General features: G+C 37.0%; 1 protein-coding gene and 2 pseudogenes across 3 annotated transcripts; all 3 read right to left on the reverse strand.

Annotated features, from left to right (window-relative positions):
- Positions 1 to 1,139: 1,139 nt before the first annotated feature.
- LOC126587357 (protein PYRICULARIA ORYZAE RESISTANCE 21-like) lies at positions 1,140 to 13,780 on the reverse strand. 3 transcript variants are annotated; one of them, XM_050252394.1, is made up of 3 exons: positions 13,508 to 13,780; positions 1,990 to 2,071; positions 1,140 to 1,852 (listed from the first exon to the last, which is right to left on the reverse strand). In XM_050252394.1, exons 1-3 carry the CDS (start codon positions 13,523 to 13,525, stop codon positions 1,347 to 1,349), a joined length of 606 nt encoding a protein of 201 aa, XP_050108351.1. In that variant the 5' UTR covers positions 13,526 to 13,780; the 3' UTR covers positions 1,140 to 1,346. The 3 variants fall into 3 exon arrangements, with proteins under 3 accessions (XP_050108351.1, XP_050108350.1, XP_050108349.1); XM_050252393.1 differs by lacking the exon at positions 13,508 to 13,780 and adding an exon at positions 2,517 to 2,631; XM_050252392.1 differs by lacking the exons at positions 1,140 to 1,852; positions 1,990 to 2,071 and adding exons at positions 11,953 to 12,821; positions 12,961 to 13,042 and having other exon boundaries at positions 13,508 to 13,750.
- On the reverse strand, positions 7,926 to 10,806 carry LOC126587351 (pentatricopeptide repeat-containing protein At4g16390, chloroplastic-like; annotated as a pseudogene).
- Positions 13,781 to 17,508: 3,728 nt separating the features above from the next.
- LOC126587358 (pentatricopeptide repeat-containing protein At4g16390, chloroplastic-like) lies at positions 17,509 to 18,770 on the reverse strand (annotated as a pseudogene).
- Between the last annotated feature and the right edge of the window lie 200 nt (positions 18,771 to 18,970).

Consider the following 18,970-nt stretch of genomic DNA (forward strand, 5'->3'; position numbering starts at 1 on the left):
TCCAAAATAAATAAAATAAAAGGAGAATGGAATGAAAAGTAGGCCTAGGAGTAGTTCTTCTTCCTGGGAACAAATTATTACACACGTATCTAGGTTGTTGCTGATGATGCTCTCTCTCTCTCTTGTTGACATTTGGAGGGGCTGAGGGAACAAGGATTTGTTTAGTTTAAAGTAATGTTAGAGAAATTAAATTTGTAAACAAAATTTGCAAATTAAATGATGTGTTACTAATAAGAAATTAGCACATTTATAAATGTTTAAGTAATAATCCAATCATCAATTTTGATGCCATTTAGTTTACAAAATTTTGTCTACAATTTTAGTCTCCCTAGTATTACTCTTTAGTTTATGGTGGAATCTAACGATGTGGGGATTGAAAATAATGATATAGTTGAGCATTGTTAGACGAGGAATGATAGCTAAATTTCATTCTTTAGTTTACTCATATGAGCCCAGGGAGGCCAAGGGTTTGCTTATGGGTGGGAAATTTACATGAATTGGAACACACTATCCTAACCAACTAGTGTAACTCATATAAGTCCCGGGAAGCCAAGAGATTGCTTCTGAGTGGGTTTTTGTTTTTGGTAAAGAAAGAAAAAAAAAGTAGTTTAGATTAGAACAAGCGAGTTGAATCTGGTAGGAGAAAAAAAAAGATTAGCTTTTGAAAATAAAGGTAAATATAGAAAAATAATAATGAGTTTTTTCAAAAGAAATAAAAATTGTGTTTATGTTAATAGAATTCATGTTACACTTAATAAATGAGAAAGATAAGTGAAAATGCAAATAAGGAAGGTAGCTAGATTCTTCTATTCACACCTCCTGCTTCTGGGTGGGTTTTTGTTTTTGGTAAAGAAAGAAAAAAAAGTAGTTTAGATTAGAACAAGCGAGTTGAATCTGGTAGGAGAGAAAAGATTAGCTTTTGAAAATAAAGGTAAATATAGAAAAATAATAATGAGTTTTTTCAAAATAAATAAAAATTGTGTTTATGTTAATAGAATTCATGTTACACTTAATAAATGAGAAAGATAAGTGAAAAATGCAAATGAGGAAGGTAACTAGATTCTTCTGTTCACACCTCCTCCTCAATTCCACTCTTCACTAATCGCTTAGTAGTAGTTGATGAAAATCAACTTGCGAAATAGGAAATAACTAATAGTCTATATTAATGATATAATGAACAAATTAACGTGATTGTGACTTGAAAACCACCAAGATCAACAACCAACTTTATCATTCACTTAACAATATATGGCCCTCCTATAATATTAATATCAAACAACAAACACTGCTAAAATATTATCCCGAGATTGAAGAAGGTGTCACGGTCCAACAAGATGATCGATGATTTACATGATTGTGCAAGCTGAGGGATTTTCTTCATAATACCCTCTGTTGCCACTGCCGTAACTGTCATACACAGGCCTCCCATAATAACCATCATACTGGATGTACGGGGATGGCCCCCCGCCATAACCACTATGCCACGACCCACATGCACGCCCCTGGTAACAATCCATACAACACGCTTGAACAGGCGGTGGGTACCCTGGCACATAAGGAACCGGCTGCATATAAAGAGGAGAATGCTTCACTAGCTCCATCTGTGGTATAGACTTCTGGACCTCCTTGGGTGTGTCTGCCGGTTTAGATTTGTCGGCCTCTTTGGGTTTTTCTATGCCTTTAGGTTTGTCTGCAAGCTGTGGCTTGGGCTTCTCGGGCTCTTTGATCTCGATGCTTTTGATAACACTCCCACCTTTGTAGCAAATCTTGTCCCTTATCTTTTCAGGACTGCAGCATACCACTTTGATCACCACTTGGTTTTGCTTCTCGTCATATATCTGATCTTGTATTTCTCTTGTTCACAAACACACATTAATTTACTCAGTTTACATTTAATCTAAATTAGTCTTATTTTCCTAAAAAGAACAAACTTTAACTATGGTTTTTCATCAAATAACTATAGACGAATCAAGGAGAAGAGAGACTCACGAGGGAATTTACGAAGAACTTTTTTGACCTTCTTGTAGCATTTGTGACACTGAAGATCCACCTTCAGCACCATAATCGTAACCTGAATTATCCATTTTTAATATTAATAGAAAAAATATGTACATTAACCAAAGATTGACAAGAATGAATCTTCAGAAAATATATAAATATACAGAAGATTGTTGTACAAAAGTGTAGACAAAAAGAAATGGAACATTGCTGCTGGACAATCAGGGTTCTGACTGACTGAGAGGGAAGAACCATGGTGAAGGTATGTGGCAAAATCAGTAACAAAGAGAGAGAGAGAGAGAGAGAGAGAGAGAGAGAGAGGCGAAAAACAACAAAATAGCACAGAGGAGGGGACATGGGTTCTTATTAGGATATAAATAAAAGAATGGGAACCACAAAAACTTAAACAAGAGCTTAAAGCCTTTTAGTTTTAGCCGTACAAATCCTCATTTGGGTTATCTGCTTATCCTTGGAAGAAGAAAATGAAGAGAACGCAAACTATACCAAATATTACGTACCTTTTCCTTTTCCCCCATTGCAGTGAGTAGTGGAATGAGAACTTCTCAACTAAAATGATTGAATGGGACTACTGCTCTCATGAAACCGACTTTTATAATTATTAGTTATGAGCACGCACCATGTGTGTGAACAATTTCATTTTGTTTTTTGTTTATTAAGAAGTGTGATTAGTTTTTAAAATTTTAAAAAGAGTATGAAAAAATGATGATGGAACAATTTCTCTTAATAAGTGCATATTTTATCTTAATATTACATAATTACTATTTTGCCCTCCTTATGTAAATATTATGTATCAAAAGTGAGGGTAAAATAGGAAAAATAGAGATATGTTTGTCATTTTCTCAAAAGATACAAAATTACTATTTTGCCCTCCTTATGTAAGTATTGTGTATTAAAAGTGAGAGAAAAATTGGAAAAATGTGCAAAAGATACAAAATTACTATTTTGCACTCCATATGTAAGTATTGTGTATGAAAAGTGAGGCCAAAATTGGAAAAAAGGGGGAAAAAGTTGACAACAAGGGTTTTCTTAATATATACTATAGATATATACATATTTCTACAAAAATATATAAAAATAGGAATATAATTCGGTGGAACAAAGCAAAGAGAAAGAGAGAAGGAGAGAGCAATATAGGAAGGTTGATTTCATGCTATATGGTGGACAAAAGTTTCATTGTAACTGTAATACGAGTGGTATACCATGTATAAGTGGTGAGAAATTTTATTTTTTAAGTTATTAATTTTTTTAACACAAGTAGCTCATTATTTTTATAATAACATGTACTGTATCATTCTGTATTCTGAACACGCTGAAAGATCTCTACATGATTGAGGGTTTTCGTTATACGAAGATAGTTTCTAATGATCGCTAAAAATTGCACTTTCTTGCACATGTATGTGCTGGCTTTGATTCACCCACCTCAACTTCCATACTTGCCATGTATGTGCTAATATTATTTTAAGTAAATGAGTCCATGATCAAAATAAAATTACATCCTAAGTTTATTATAATTATTTAAGTTCACATAGAGTTTGGTGGAGAGGAGAGCTGCCAATATTATTTCAAGATCGCCAAATTAATGGAGAAAAAACTATATTGTAAGGTCGACAGTTTGGTCAAGTTCACTTATGGATCATGCACCCCCACATGGCACCTGTAAATTCCTCCAGTTGTCCCTAGCTCGGTGCCACCCATCTTTGACTAGCTACTTGAAGTTTGGTTTGCTAATCCAAACCGGTGAAGACACGTCTAGTGATTAGGATAACGACTTGGATGCAACTGATACTTCATCATTTTAGAACCAGGGGTTTCGATTTACCGGCATACGTACATACATGACGCATCACATATATGTGGAATTTGGCGTGGAAAAAATGAATGTAATACCCCTATTACCTGCAATGTACTGGAGAGAGAATGGATGATCAAATTTCAAAAAGCGTCGGCTCCAGACGACAGAAGTGTGGCTACTGCCTAAGAAAACCGCTCCAAGTGTCCCAATTTCATAGAGGTGGGCTGGCTCACACGATAGTGGTTGATCAATCCGATTTGATCTTTTCTTCTTGTTTAAGGGTTTAGCGGTCCATTTATTAAGTGCATCACAGCTCATTCATTTGTACGTATGACTTGATATGTTTCGTGTTGATACAACCGACATGGGAAATGAGGATGAGATTAGTGGACATTAGGTGTGTCGATATTTAAATGTGAAAGTTTTAACGAAAAATTCACGGTATTGTTCATTTTAACGAAAAATCACATTTGTACACTAAAAAATCAAACATGGTACCATGCACTTTACTCTTTATTTTATCTTTATCGTTAAAACTCTTTTCAAACCATTTTCATTGATTTTCCTTTTAAATTAATTACTTGTTTACTTAATTATCTTTTTGGTGCAATGAGGTTTCAATACTAGAAAGTAGTACACTATGTTAGAGTAAATGTAGAAATATAGAAAATCAACTAAAGAATGACTTTGAGGTACGACTTGAATCGTTTCTTTAAATTGTTATTTGTCCACACTCGAATGTTTGCTAAAGGGTTATTGGCAAATCACTTCCAGGATACAACAAAGTATGAAATATTCGATTAGCAAAACCGAATTGTATTCCCTTAGAAATAACTAGAAAGAAATTGTATGAATGTGATATGGAGAAAGAAGAGAGCAAAGAAATTGTGTAGACAACAAATTTCTCAAAGAATTTTCTCTTCTTCCAATGTTATCAATATATAGAGAGAATTGCACATGTTCAAGTTAATCGAAAGTACATAACTTTTGAAGTCATATTGGTTCAATATGTCATATCTGTTTGAACATATACAAAGCATTATCCAAAGGGCATTTTAATGAGTATATCTGATGAAGAGCACCAATTACCTAAAGATCATATTTGCTAGGAAAATGATTACACTTGTTGACCATGAGTCATGTCTTTTTTGGCAACAATCAAAAGATGCGGTTTTTAAATTGAAGAGATGTGATTGTTGGGAAGGAATCCAACTCTATTCTCTGCCAATACAAAACGCACGCATATGCATATACATATTTTATATATCTATATATATATATATATATATATATATATATATATATATATATTCTTGAAATATCCTACAATCAAGGTTTTAAAAATCGCTAGGCGCTAATCGGGCGGCGGGCTGGGGCCTAGCGCCTAGGCGGGGCCTAGGCGGGAGCCTAGGCGGACTAGGCGGATTTAAGTAAATCTATCATATTTCAAGTAAATAAGTGTCTGCTTCTACTTGAAATATATATAATTTCATCATAAACTACAAAACAGAATGCATATATATCATGAAGTATTGGAACATAATGAAAACATGTGAAATAAGAATATAATGTTTGTTCATTCAAGTATGCAACAAGTCTCTTACAATTTATTGGAAAAAAACAAAATACAAAATGAAAGTTATGTATTTTCTGTCTAAGTGAGTTGCAACCTAGGCGGGTCTAGGCGGGCTAGGCGGATGCCTAGGCGGGCTAGGCGGGTGCCTAGGTGGTCTAGGCGGTGGGCTGGGGCCTAGGCATTAATCGGGGCGGTGGGCTAGGGCCTAGCGCCTAGGTGGGGCCTAGCGCCTAGGTGGGGCCTAGGCGGGGATTTTTAGAACAGTGCCTACAATACACACCCTAACAATGGTCAAAAGTAGTGTGCTGGTGTATCATGTTGCCTAGCTAGCTACATATTCATATTTTGTGGTTGCGAACTGGCTTATGGGATTGAGGCAACACAAAAAATGGTGAGTTTTTCAGGCAACACTCATGTGTGCCGATCAATTAAGAGTTCAAAATCGTGAAAATATAATGTACGTACTACGTATACCAGTTCAATAAATCTTTTTTACTTTATACAAGACCAACGTGCGTTGTCTTGTTATTTGATTGACTAAAAGTTGTTATCGTTTGCTAATATATATTTGTGACCTCAGCTTATCAAGAAATATGATTTAATAATAATAGTTTTGTTGTCCTTTTGGCTCTCTTAATTTGATTCTAAACATTAAAATTTGATTTCACTTTCCTGCCTGCTTCCTGCTTCTGCATGCATACAATATTGCTAAGTTTTGCATTTTGGACATATGGAATGTTTTGTAACTCAACTTTTGTCCTTGAATTACGTTGTTTTGTGGATGCACGGGATCGGTGGTTAGAGATCTCGTCTTGATCGCTGTCATGCAAATAGTACATACGTAATACAAAGATTAGGCAGAGGTAACTTTGTGTAATTTCTGGTGCCGCTCTATGCTGTGCGCAGGTGTGCGCATCGCCTGCGCGTAACGTCTTGGAGATGAAATCCCAGCCTTCCACCTCTAAGGCCTTAAAACCAACGGATGTGATGAGTGTTAAATCCCTTGTACGCAACCCATGCGCAGGGGAGAAATTCAGCCGACACTGTTTTCTCACCCTGATCGAATGGACTTATAGCAGCTTCAATATACCCACCACAGGCCTAAGTTTGTAGATAAAATTACCACTAAGAATTTGGGCCGATTCTGAAATATCGAAGCCCAAACTTAGAAGAGATTTTAAAACGGGATTTGAGATTTTTCGTCACCAGACTTGACCCAGCGAAGCTGGCAACGAATACAGTACACACCCACCCACGCCCACCTAGGAAATCCCTTAATCTTAACGCACAAAACCCTTTGGGAAATTGACATTTTGAGAAAAACATTTTGAAAAGCTTCCTGGCTCAGAAAATGATAAAACCATGCAACCCATAACCATATTTTATTGTGTTAGTGCTTTGTACAAAGGATTAATCACCGGTGTTTATATAACACATGAAAGTAACATATTCCTGCTCATCTATCTCATTTGTAGAAGAGATGTAAACGTTTCTATTCGACTTTTAATAGATTTCTCTTCCCATTGAGTAGAGAAACGTAAAGAGTGAGGTTCTCATTTTGATCCCGTTAAAATTTGAATGGTGTTGTTGTGTCCCATATATTGGTCCCATTGAGTACAGAAATGTCTACATGATTCTATCACAAGCAAATAACATGCCATGTATCTTGAGAATTATGATAGCAGAAATAAGCCTTAGAAAGTAAGCATCTAAGGTCACTTCAGTCTGTGAAGGTCAGGGCCGGCCTTACGGGTAGCCAGGTAAGGCAATCGCCTAATTCCCCCAACTTCTAGGGGCCCCCAAATTTTTTATATGTATGTATTAGTATATAAATACTTTTAAAGTAAGACGGATAACACAAAAAACTTGGTGGCGTAGTGGAAAGGAAAGCATTTATTTGGTTACCATCTCCTGTTCAAAACATGATGAAGACTCCCCAAACAAGTATTGTTTTTCCAAATATAATTAGAAAGCCTAATCTAATAACAATTTAGATTATGTAAACTCAATTAGTACATATGCATCTAAAAATGCGAGACGGATTCTCTAATATTTATATATCTTTCTTGTTTTAGTATTAATTTTTAATAGTATTTGATGTAGAAATACATTTTTTTTTCATGTATTAGCGAATTATTTATTCTACATATCAATGTACAAAGAGTCGGGGGTTCGATAATTCTAGAGCCCCACTTTTAAAGCTCGCCTAGAGCCTTCAAATTCTCAAGCTGGCCTTGGTGATGGTGCCAATTGGCCTTTCCTATAGCTTGAATGGAAACTGAAGTTACAACCATACACTTGTTTTGTACCTCCTGTCATTCTCATATTGGAGTGACTCCCAAATGGTTTCGTAGCATACAAAAGGAAACTGGACTTTTTCACTTCGATTTCTTAAAACTCATTTAGCTATGATCTAACCGATGATGTTATTCAAATCACATCATCGACCTTGTTTCCATCTGATGTCCTATCCTACATATATTGATTATAAATTTAAAAAGAGAGGGGGAGAGTCCAAGAGAGAGAGAGAGAGGGACAATAGGAAAAATGGGGAAGGGTCCCTTCCCTTCTCTTTCAAGCGCATTACTATTGAGTACGATGCAAGATTTCTAAGAACTTCACCAACTTTGTAAGACTAATGAGAGAAGATTTCATAGTTCAATTCTAATGGTACAAAACTGTTCTCTACGCCCAGAGAGAATTCCAAAAACATATAATAGAGAACTGAGAAGCAGAAAATACCTGTTTCACGTTACATTTTCAGTGTGATGAGCTTTGTCAGTAAACTAAACAGCCCAACATCTAAAGCAGTAACTAACTCAGATGAACTTCTAGACTCTAACCATGACTTGACTGCAACTTTTGTTGTAAAAAACCAGCCAGCCTTGTCTAAGGCCTCATGGAATGGATCATTCAATTCCTTCAAATGCGACTAAAATACACCCGCCAGACCTTTGTCTGAATACTTATATTTCCCATATCCAGTATTAATTCCAAGCAACGGCAGAAGCTCCTCACCGGATTCCAATACCCGAGATAGGTCATTAATCCAAACATGTAATGCAGTCAGAGCTGCCCCAAGAGAGAGGCCATTGAGATACAAAGACCACTGGGTCTGCGACCTTGACTGTAAGCCTATATATATCTGAAGTGTGATCCCCAAGTCTAGTAGCTCACAGGCTCTCTCCAAGAGATTGAGGTTCACACAAAGATCAATCAGGCAATTGGAGTAAGCCTTCTTTACATCCGAACCAATCGAGTTAAAAAGTTGTGAATCTTCGTTGTTGAACTTTTCACTACTTTCTTGCTTCTCCACTAAAAGTTTTAACACATACCCTAGTTTTTCATCAGCCCTCTCAATGCAATTCACAAGCTTGCAAAGTTCTTCCTTTGGTGTTTAAGTCATCACATTCAGGAGACAACCACAGAAACGCTCATCTGGTGTTATACCCAATTCTAGGAGTTGATTGAATATCTTGACAACGTCATCAGTACGTTTTGCTTTACCCTAGCATTGGATGAGTGATGTCAAAATAAAGATATTTGGCTCAAAACCAACTTCCAACATCTCATTCAATGTTGCTTCTGCCTCTATGACTTTCCACACTACAAGAATACATGGTAATCATGGACGAAAAGGTCCAACTGTCAGGCTTCAGTGTTTCAATACTCTTCATTTCTTAAAAAATCTCAATGGCTTCGTCGGTGTAACCAACATCAGCACACATAGCTAAAAGGGTGTTATAGAGAATTACATTTAACTCCAATCCCTTTTCCTTCATCTCTTTATAAACATTAAGAGCATCATCACAGTAACGAGCTATACCATAGGCCCTTAAAAGAGTTGCATAGGTTACCCAATTTGGTGAAAGCTCCTTGCTTATCATCTGTCGGTAAATTTTCTTGGCCTGCCAAGGTCTCCTAGCTCTTCCCATAGCATCCAACAAAGTGTTATAAATAACCAAGTTTGGCTTAGCCCCTATAGCTTTCAGTTCCTCATAAACATTCAAGCACCCATCAAAATTCCCCGATTGCCCGTGAATTTTGATGAACGTAGAAAACGTCACTGGATCAATGCGCCGCTTCTCAGTCCTGGCCCGGTCATACAAACTGAAAGCCATTTCTACCTTACCCACACGTCCATAGGCGTCAATCATAGCCGAATAGGTAACATCATCCGGATTACACCCAAAACCGGGAATCTTCTCAAACCACTCCACAGCCTTATCAAGCAAAGAACACATCAAAGAGCAACTAATCATAGTCGAAAAGGTAACATTATCGGGGTTAACACCTCTCTGAAGTATTTCGTCGAACAGCTTCTCTGCTCTCTCCATATCCTTACCCTTCCTACACACTTTCAAAGTCACATTATCCAAAATCACCTCCCGCTTCGGTTTCAACCTCTGCTGAAAGTAGTTAAGCGCAAGCAAAGCATTTTCCGGATTGTTCATGCTATTCAGAACCACCACAGCGTTTGGTTCCAAAATATAATCCCCTAGACCTTTTAAAGCTTCGAAAACATCACTTTCAATCGGAGTGCAAGAGTTCAAATACTCAGCTACTTTCACCAAAGAAGCTTACCTGGAATCGTAGGACTTGTGCCGCAGCTGTGAAGTTCTGGGGCTGCTGGGATTGACCCAGATATAGCTTTTCGAGAAAGACCCGGAATTTCCATCTGGCCTCTGAATATTTCCAATTTCTGGAGCTTTGGAGTTCTGGGCTTCTTCTGCAACTGGGTCTTGCAAAGAAACATGGTGTATTTGCAGAGAGGTTCTTGACTGAAATTGCAGTGAAGGAAAACTGAGTCTGTGGGTGTTAATTGCAAGGCTTAGGAGTCGGAAATTAGTCGGGGAAGAAGAAGAAGGGAGAGAGCGGGGGGAGTTTGGGGGTTGCGGAAGAGAAAGGAGGGTGAGGAGCACAAGTGATAAGCCATTTTCCTCACCCTGTGGGGGATTATGAAAGGTGCATTTCTTTTGCTTTGCATTCACAGGACAAATATCTTTTTGAACTTGTGTCGGGCCTGGAAGTGATTTTACGGCTTCGGAAGATGTTCGAAGCCCAACTTGAATTTCCAAGAGCTTTATGATCAGATAAAAAGTTTATTAAAATAGGCATTGTTTTGTATAAGCATTAAGGAAAATGTTATGATTAAGCTTTTTCATAGCAGTTTTATCATCGTTTTGTAGGTCCAGATGTTCAAAAGCTTACGTGTAGGAAAGATGAGTTTAATATAAAGAAATCACAAACCATAACAAAATTGTGAGTGTTAGCTCATAAATTTTGTAGAAAATGCAACAATTGATGTCATTTAAGGTGTTCAGAAGCATTCTTATCGTAATAGAAAATTAAGAATAAAATCACCTCCACATCCAAATCTCCTTAATGTCCCATAAGAATTTTAAGATTCTTACGGTTAAAATTTGACACAAATATAGGTTATATATATATATATATATATATATATATATTTTTAGGTTATATATAGTTCTTGGCAAAAAATCTATAAATCAATAAAACACCGTAAATATTAGCTCACGAGAAAATATTAAATTAACTATTGAGCATAAGAATATGTTGCAGAGGTAGAAAAATGTTACGAGCCGTTAGGAAATGGTGGGTTTTTGTAGGGTATCAGCCGGAATACAAACATGGTGTTGGATTAGTAGACACGTGGGGTTTTGGCTTTTGCTTATTTTTGTATAAACATATCAATTAATTCTCGAACAAACAAAAGGAGAATGGAATGAAAAGCAGGCATAGGAGTAGTTCTTGTTTCTGGGAACACATTATTATACACGTATCTAGGTTGCTGCTGCCGCTCTCTCTCTCTCTCTCTCTCTCTCTCTCTCTCTCTCTCTCTCTCTCTCTCTCTCTCTCGTCGACATTTGGAGGGGCCGAGGGATCAAGGATTTGTTTAATTTAGAGTAATGTTAAGAAAACAAAATTTATAAATAAAATTTACAAATTAAATGATGTGTCGCTAATAAGAAATTAACACATTTATAAACGTTTAAGTAATAATCAAATCATCAACTTTCATGTCATTTAGTTAATAAAATTTAGTCTACAAATTTAGTCTTCTTAATATTACTCTTTAGTTTATGGTAGAATCTAACTATGTGGGGCTGAAAATGATATAGTTGAGCATTGTTAGACGAGAAATGGTAGCTAAATTTCATTCTTTAGTTTACTCATATGAGCCCTGGGAGGCCAAGGAACACATTATCTTGATCAAATAGTGTAACTCATATAAGCTTCAGAAGCTAAGAGATTGCTTCGGGATGGGTTTTTGTTTTTGTAAAGAAAGAAAAAAATATAGTTTAGATTAGAACATGCTGGTAGGAGAGAAAAATGGTTAGCTTTTGGAAATATAGGTAAATATAGAAAAATAATAATGAGTTTTTTTAAAAGAAATCAAAATTTTGTTTGTGTTAATAGAGTTCATGTTACATTTAATAAATGAGAAAGATACGTAGCTAGATTCTTCTGTTCACACCTCCTCAATTCCACTCTTGACCAATAAGAACGCACGCGCACGCACTGTGCAGGACAAAGAAGGGAATGTGGAATGGAAACTTTTATTGCATTGAAAATTGTAGCAGCCACCAACTTCATCTTCATCTTCATCTTCATGATGAGATGTATCTCTCTCTCTATAGTCTATACTAATGATATAAGAACAGATTAACGTGATTGTGACTTGACAACCACCAAGATCAACGACCAACTTTATTATTCACTTAACAATATATGACCCTCCTATAATATTAATATCGAACACTGCTAAAATATTATCCCGAGATTGAAGAAGTTATCACGGTCCAACAAGATGATCGATGATTTACATGACTGTGCAAGCTGAGGGATTTTCTTCACTGAAACAGTCAGGGCGGGTAACGCAATACCCCCTGTTGCCACCACCGTAACTGTCATACACAGGCCTCCCATAGTAACCATCATACTGGATGTACGAGGCTAGCCCCCCGCTATAACCACTGTGGCACGGCCCAGCTGCATGCCCCTGGTAACAATCCATACAACACGCTTGGACATGCGATGAGGGTCCAGGATTTAGCAGGCCAACTTTAGGTTTACCGTCATCTTTAGGCGTACTGTCATCTTTAGGCTTACCGTCACCTTTAGGCTTGCCGTCATCTTTAGGCTTACCTTCATCTTTAGGCTTACTGTCAGCTTTAGGCTTGCCTTCATCTTTAGGCTTACCGTCAGCTTTAGGCTTGCCATCATCTTTGGGTGCTTTGGGCTTGCCGTCATCTTTGGGTGCCTTGGGCTTCTCGGGCTCTTTGATCTCAATGCTTTTGATGGCACTCCCACCTTTGCAGCAAATCTTGTCCCTCATCTTTTCTGGACTGCAGCATACCACTTTGATAACCACTTGGTTTTGCTTCTCGTCGTATATCTGGTCTCGTATTTCTCTTGTTCACAAACACACATTAATTTACTCAGTTTACATTTAATCTAAATTAATCTTATTTTCCCAAAAAGAAAGAACTTTAACTTTGGTATTTCATCAAATAACCATATAGATGAATCAAGGAGAAAAGAGACTCACGTGGGAATTTACAAAGAACTTTTTTAACCTTCTTGTAGCATTTGTGACACTGAAGATCTACCTTCAGCACCATAATCGTAACCTGAATTATCCATTTTTAATATTAATAGAAAAAATATGTGCATTAACCAAAGATTGACAAGAATGAATCTTCAGAAAATATATAAATATACAGAAGATTGTTGTGCAAAAGTGTAGACAAAAAGAAGTGGAACAGTGCTGCTGGACAATCAGGGTTCTAACTGACTGACAGGGAAGAATCATGGTGAAAGTATGTGGCCAAATCTGTAACACACACAGAGAGAGAGAGAGAGAGAGAGAGAGAGAGAGAGAGAGAGAGAGAGAGAGAGGCAAAAAGCAACAAAATAGCACAGAGGAAGGGACTTGGAGACTTATTAGGATATAAAAAAAAAAGAACAGGAACCACAAAACTTAAACAAGAGCTTAAAGCCTTTTAGTTTTAGCCATACAATCATCATTTGGGTTATCTACTTATCCTTGGAAGAAGAAAATGAAGAGAACACAAACTATACCAAATATTACGTACCTTTTCCTTTTCCCCCATTGCAGTGAGTAGTGGATGCTCTCAGGCTCAGATCTGGACGAGAACTTCTCAACTAAAATGATTGAATGGGACAAAAACTTTAACGAAATCAACTTTTATAATTATATATGCATATTTATACAAAAATATATAAAAATAGGAATACAATTCGGTGGAACAAAACAGAGAGAGAGAGAGAGAGAGAGAGAGAGAGAAGGAGAGAGCAATATTTGATTAAAGTGGCTTATTAAAAAAAAATATGACAAATTGCTTGTTAAGAAAGAGTGAAAAAGAAAGAGGGAGAGAGCGCACAATAGTTCGTACATAGGGCGAATGGGCTGCGAACACGTTGATATCGGTAGGTTGATCCCACGCTATGGTGGACAAAAGTTTCATTGTAACTGTAATACGGATAATACAACATGTGTCAGTGATGGAAAATTTTAATTTTTAAGTTATTAATTTTTTAACACAAGTAGCTCATTATTTTTATAATAACATGTGATGTAACATTCTATATTTTGGACACACTAAAAGTTATGTCATTATAATAATTGAGAGTTGTCGTTATAGAGGCAGATTGTCTACCCTCCTGTTTGGGTGCCCATCTCATCCTCACATATTTTGTGCGGTCATGGTTAAACCACGTTTACATTTTATATGCTCATTATTTTTTGTCTTATTATCTTTATAAAAAAAATTAATATAAAATGTTGACGTGCCTTAACTGTAACCGTACAGATAGAAGATGATGAAAAAAACACCTAAACAGGAGGCAGACAATACGCCTCCTCGTTATACGAAGATAGGTGACTTCCTGATGATCGCTAAAAGTTGAAATTTCTTGCACATGCATGTGCTGGCTTTGATTCACCCACCTCACCTTCCATACTTTCCAACTTCCTGCTAATATTATTATAAGTAAATGATTAATTATCAAAATAAAATTACATCCTAAGTTAATTATAATTATTAAAGTTCACATAGAGTTTGGTGGAGAGGAGAGATGCCAATATTATTTCAAGATCGTCAAATTAATGGAGAAAAAACTATATTGTAGGGTCGATAGTTTGGTCAAGTGCAATTATGGATCATGCACCCCCACATGGCACATGGAAATTCCTCCAGTTGTCCCTACATCTTAAGTAACAACAGGTGCCACCCATCTTTGACTAGCTACTTGAAGTTTGGTTTGTTAATCCAAACCGGTGAAGAAACGTCTGGTAATTAGGTTGGAGTAGGATTCTTTATCCTTTTATTTCCATTCTTTTTTCTTCCCTTCTCTTACATGTTACTTTTTGTCTTATTGTTTTTATAAAAAAAATCAATATAAAATGTTGACGTAACTAAACCATAATCATTCAAATAAAAGAAGAGGGAAAAAAAGAGAGATTAAGAGGAAAGCGAATCCTCTTCCAATTAGGATAACGACTTTCATTCAATTGATATGGCATCATTTTAGAACCACACGTACATACATGCTGCATCATAAACCCTATTACCTGCAATGTACCGGACAGAGAATGGATGATCAAAATCCAAAAAGCGTGGGCTCCAGATGACAAGAGCGTGGCTGAGGTTCAAATGTCCCAATTTCATAGAGGTGGGTTGCTCACACAATAGTGGTTGATCAATCCGATTTGATCTTTTCTTCTTGTACGTAAGTGCATCACAGCTCATTCATTTGTACGTAAGACTTGATATGTTTCGTTTTGATACAACCGACAAGAAAATGAGGATGAGATTAGTGGACATTAGGTGCAACGATATTTAAATTAATTAGTCGTTCACTTAATTATCTTTGTTTCAAGACTAGAAGTAGTACACTACACACCCTAACAATGGTCAAAAGTGGGGAGTATGATTCTCTACCCTTCCATGTCCTCCTATTTGAACGGTCACGGTTAAGTCATGTCCTCCTATTTGAATGGTTAAATATGATTTAATAATAATAGTTTTGTTGTCCTTTGGCTCTCTTGATTTGATTCTATACATTAAAAATTGATTTCACTTTCCTGCCTGCTTCCTGCTTCTGCATACATACAATATGGCTAAGCTTTGCATTTTGGACATATCGAATGTTTTTTAACTCAACTTTTGTCTTTGAATTACGTTGTTTTGTGGATGCACGGGATCGGTGGTTAGATATCTCGTCTTGAACGCTGTCGTGCAAATAGTACATACGTAATACAAAGATTAGGCAGAGGTAACTTTGCGTAATTTCTGGTGCCGCTCTATGCTGTGCGCAGGTGTGCGCATCGCCTGCGCATAACGTCTTGGAGATGAAATCCCAGCCTTCGACCTCTAAGGCCTTAAAACCAACGGATGTGATGAGTGTTAAATCCCTTGTACGCAACCCCATGCGCAGGGGAGAAATTCTGCCGACACTGTTTTCTCACCCTGAACGAATGGACTTATAGCAGCTTCAATATACCCACCACAGGCCTAAGTTTGTAGATAAAAATCACAACGATGAATTTGGGCCGATTCTGAAATATCGAAGCCCAAACCTAGAAGAGATTTTAAAATGGATTTTAGATTTTTCGTCACCAGACTCGACCCAGCAAAGTTGGCAACTAATACAGTACACACCCACCCACCCACGCCCACCTAGGGAATCCCTTGATCTTAACGCACAAAACCCTTTGGGAAATTGACATTTTGAGAAAAACTTTTTTATAAGCTTCCTGGCTCAGAAAATGATAAAACCATGCAACCAATAACCATATTTTCTTGTCTTAGTGCACTGTACAAGGGATTAATCGGCGGTGTCTATACATAACACATGAAAGTTAACATTATTCCTGCTCATCTATCTCATTTGTAGAAGAGATGTAAACGTTTATATTTAACTTTTAATAGATTTCTCTTCCCATCTAGTAGAGAAACATAAAGAGTGAGGTTTTTACATTTTGATCCCGTTAAAATCTGAATGGTATTTTTCTGTCCCATATATTGGTCCCATTGAGTAGAGAAACGTCTACATGATTCTATCACAAGCAAATAACATGTCTTGTATCTCGAGAATTATAATAGCGGAAATAAGCCTAAAAAGTAAGCATCTAAGGTCACTTTAGTCTATGATGGTCAGGGGCGGCCCTGAGGGTAGCCTGGTAAGGCAACTGCCTAAGGCCCTCAACTTCTGGGGGCCCCCATTTTTTTTTTATATGTATATATAGTGTATAAATACTTTTAAAGTAAGAAGGATAACACAAAAAACTTGGTGGCGTAGTGGAAAAGAAGGCATTTATTTGGTTACCATCTCTTGTTTGAAACATGATGAAGACTCCCCAAACAAGTATTGTTTTTCCAAATATAATTAGAAAGCCTAATCTAATAACAATTTGGATTATGTAAACTCAATTGGTACAGTTGCATCTAAAAATGCGACACATGTATTATCTAATGTTTATATATCTTTCTTGTTATAGTATTAATTTTTAATGGTATTTGATGTAGAAATACATTTTTTTAATGTATTAACAAATTATTTTTTCTACATATCAATGTACAAAGAGTTGGGGATTCAATGATTCTAGAATCCCACTTTTAAAGCTCGCCTAGAGCCTTCAAATTCACAAGGTCGGCCCTGGTGACGGTTTTTGTACCTCCTGTCATTCTCATGTTGGAGTGACTCCCAAATGGTTTTGATCATAAGGAATTTTCAAAACTTTCGTAGCATACAAAAGGAAACTGGACTTTTTCACTTCTTCGATTTCTTAAACCTCATTCAGCTATGATCTAACCGATGATGTTATTCAAATCACATCACACATATAGGCGCATTACTACTGAGTACGAGGATGGATTTCTAAGAACTTCACTAACTTTGTAAGACTAATGAAAGAAGATTTCATAGTTGAATTCTAATGGTACAAAACGGTTCTCTACGCCCAAAGAGAATTCCAAAAACATATAAATAGAGAACTGAGAAGCAGCAAATACCAGTTTCACATTGCAGTTTTAGTGTGATGAGTTTTCCAGTAAACTAAACAGCCCAACATCTAAGCAGTAACTAACTCAGATGAACTTCTAGACTCTAACCATAACTTGACTGCAACTTCTATTGTAAAAAACCAGCTAGCCTTGTCTAAGGCCTCATGGAATAGAGCATTCAATTCCTTCAAATGCGACTCAAATGCACTCACCACACCTTTGACTGGATACTTATGTTTCCCATGTCCATTATTAATTCCAAACAACGGCGAAAGCTCCTCACCGGATTCCAATACCCAAGATAGGTCATTGATCCAAACAAGTAATGCAGTCAGAGCTGCCCCAAGAGAGAGGCCCTTAAGATACAAAAATCACTGGGTCTGAGACCTTGACTGTAAGCCTATGTATATCTGAAGTGTGATCCCCAAGTCTAGTAGCTCACAGGCTCTCTCCAAGAGATTGAGGTTCACACAAAGATCAATCAGGCAATTGTAGTAAGCCTTCTTTACATCTGAACCAATCGAGTTAAAAAGTTGTGATGCTTCGTTCTTTAAGTTTTCACTACTTTCTTGCTTTTCCACCAAAAGTTACCACATCCCCTAGTTTTTCATCAGCAATCTCAATGCAATTCACAAGCTTGCAATGTTCGTCCTTTGGTGTTTGAGTCATCACATTCAGGAGCTTGCAAAGTTCTTGCAAAGTTCTTCCTTTGGTGTTTGGGTCATCACATTCAAGAGATAACCACAGAAACGCTCATCGGGTGTTATTCCCAATTCTATGAGTTGATTGAATATTTTGACAACGTCATCAATGCGTTTTGCCTTACCGTAGCATTGGATGAGTGATGTCAAAATAAAGATATTCGGCTCGAAACCAGCTTCCAACATCTCATTCAATGTTGCTTCTGCCTCTATGACTTTCCCGCTACAAGAATATATGGTAATCATGAACGAAAAGGTCCAACTGTCAGGCTTCAATGTTTCAGAACTCTTCATTTCTTCAAAAATCTCAACGGCTTCGTCGGTGTAACCAACATCAGCACACATAGGTAAATGGGTGTTATGGAGAATTACATTTAACTCCAGTCCCTTTTCCTAAAGAGCATCATCACAGTAACGAGCTCTACCATAGGCCCTTAAAAGAGTTGCATAGGTTACCCAATTTGGTGAAAGCTCATTGCTGATCATCTCTCGGTAAATTTTCTTGGCCTGCCAAGGCCTCCTAGCTCTTCCCATAGCATCCAACAAAGTGTTATAAATAACCAAGTTTGGCTTAGCCCCTATAGCTTTCATTTCTTCATAAACATTCAAGCACCCATCAAAATACCCTGATTGCCCGTGAATTTTGATCAATGTAGAAAATGTCACTGGATCAATGCGCCACTTCTCGGTCCTAGCTCGGTCATACAAACATGGTGTTGGATTAGACAAGTGGGGTTTTAGCTTTTGCTTATTTGTGTATAAACATATCAATCAATTATCGAACAAACAAAACGAGGAATGAAAAGCAGGCCTAGGAGTAGTTCTATTT

Source organism: Malus sylvestris, chromosome 10, assembly GCF_916048215.2.
Source record: "Malus sylvestris chromosome 10, drMalSylv7.2, whole genome shotgun sequence".
Taxonomy (NCBI): domain Eukaryota; kingdom Viridiplantae; phylum Streptophyta; class Magnoliopsida; order Rosales; family Rosaceae; genus Malus; species Malus sylvestris.

What these genes read in the sequence shown, in the direction of transcription:
- LOC126587357 (XM_050252392.1), bottom strand. An exon ending in AGTTCTTTGTAAATTCCCAC is followed by an intron (nt 12,822 to 12,960) that starts GTGAGTCTCTTT and finishes TGTGAACAAGAG; the next exon opens with AAATACGAGACCAGATATAC.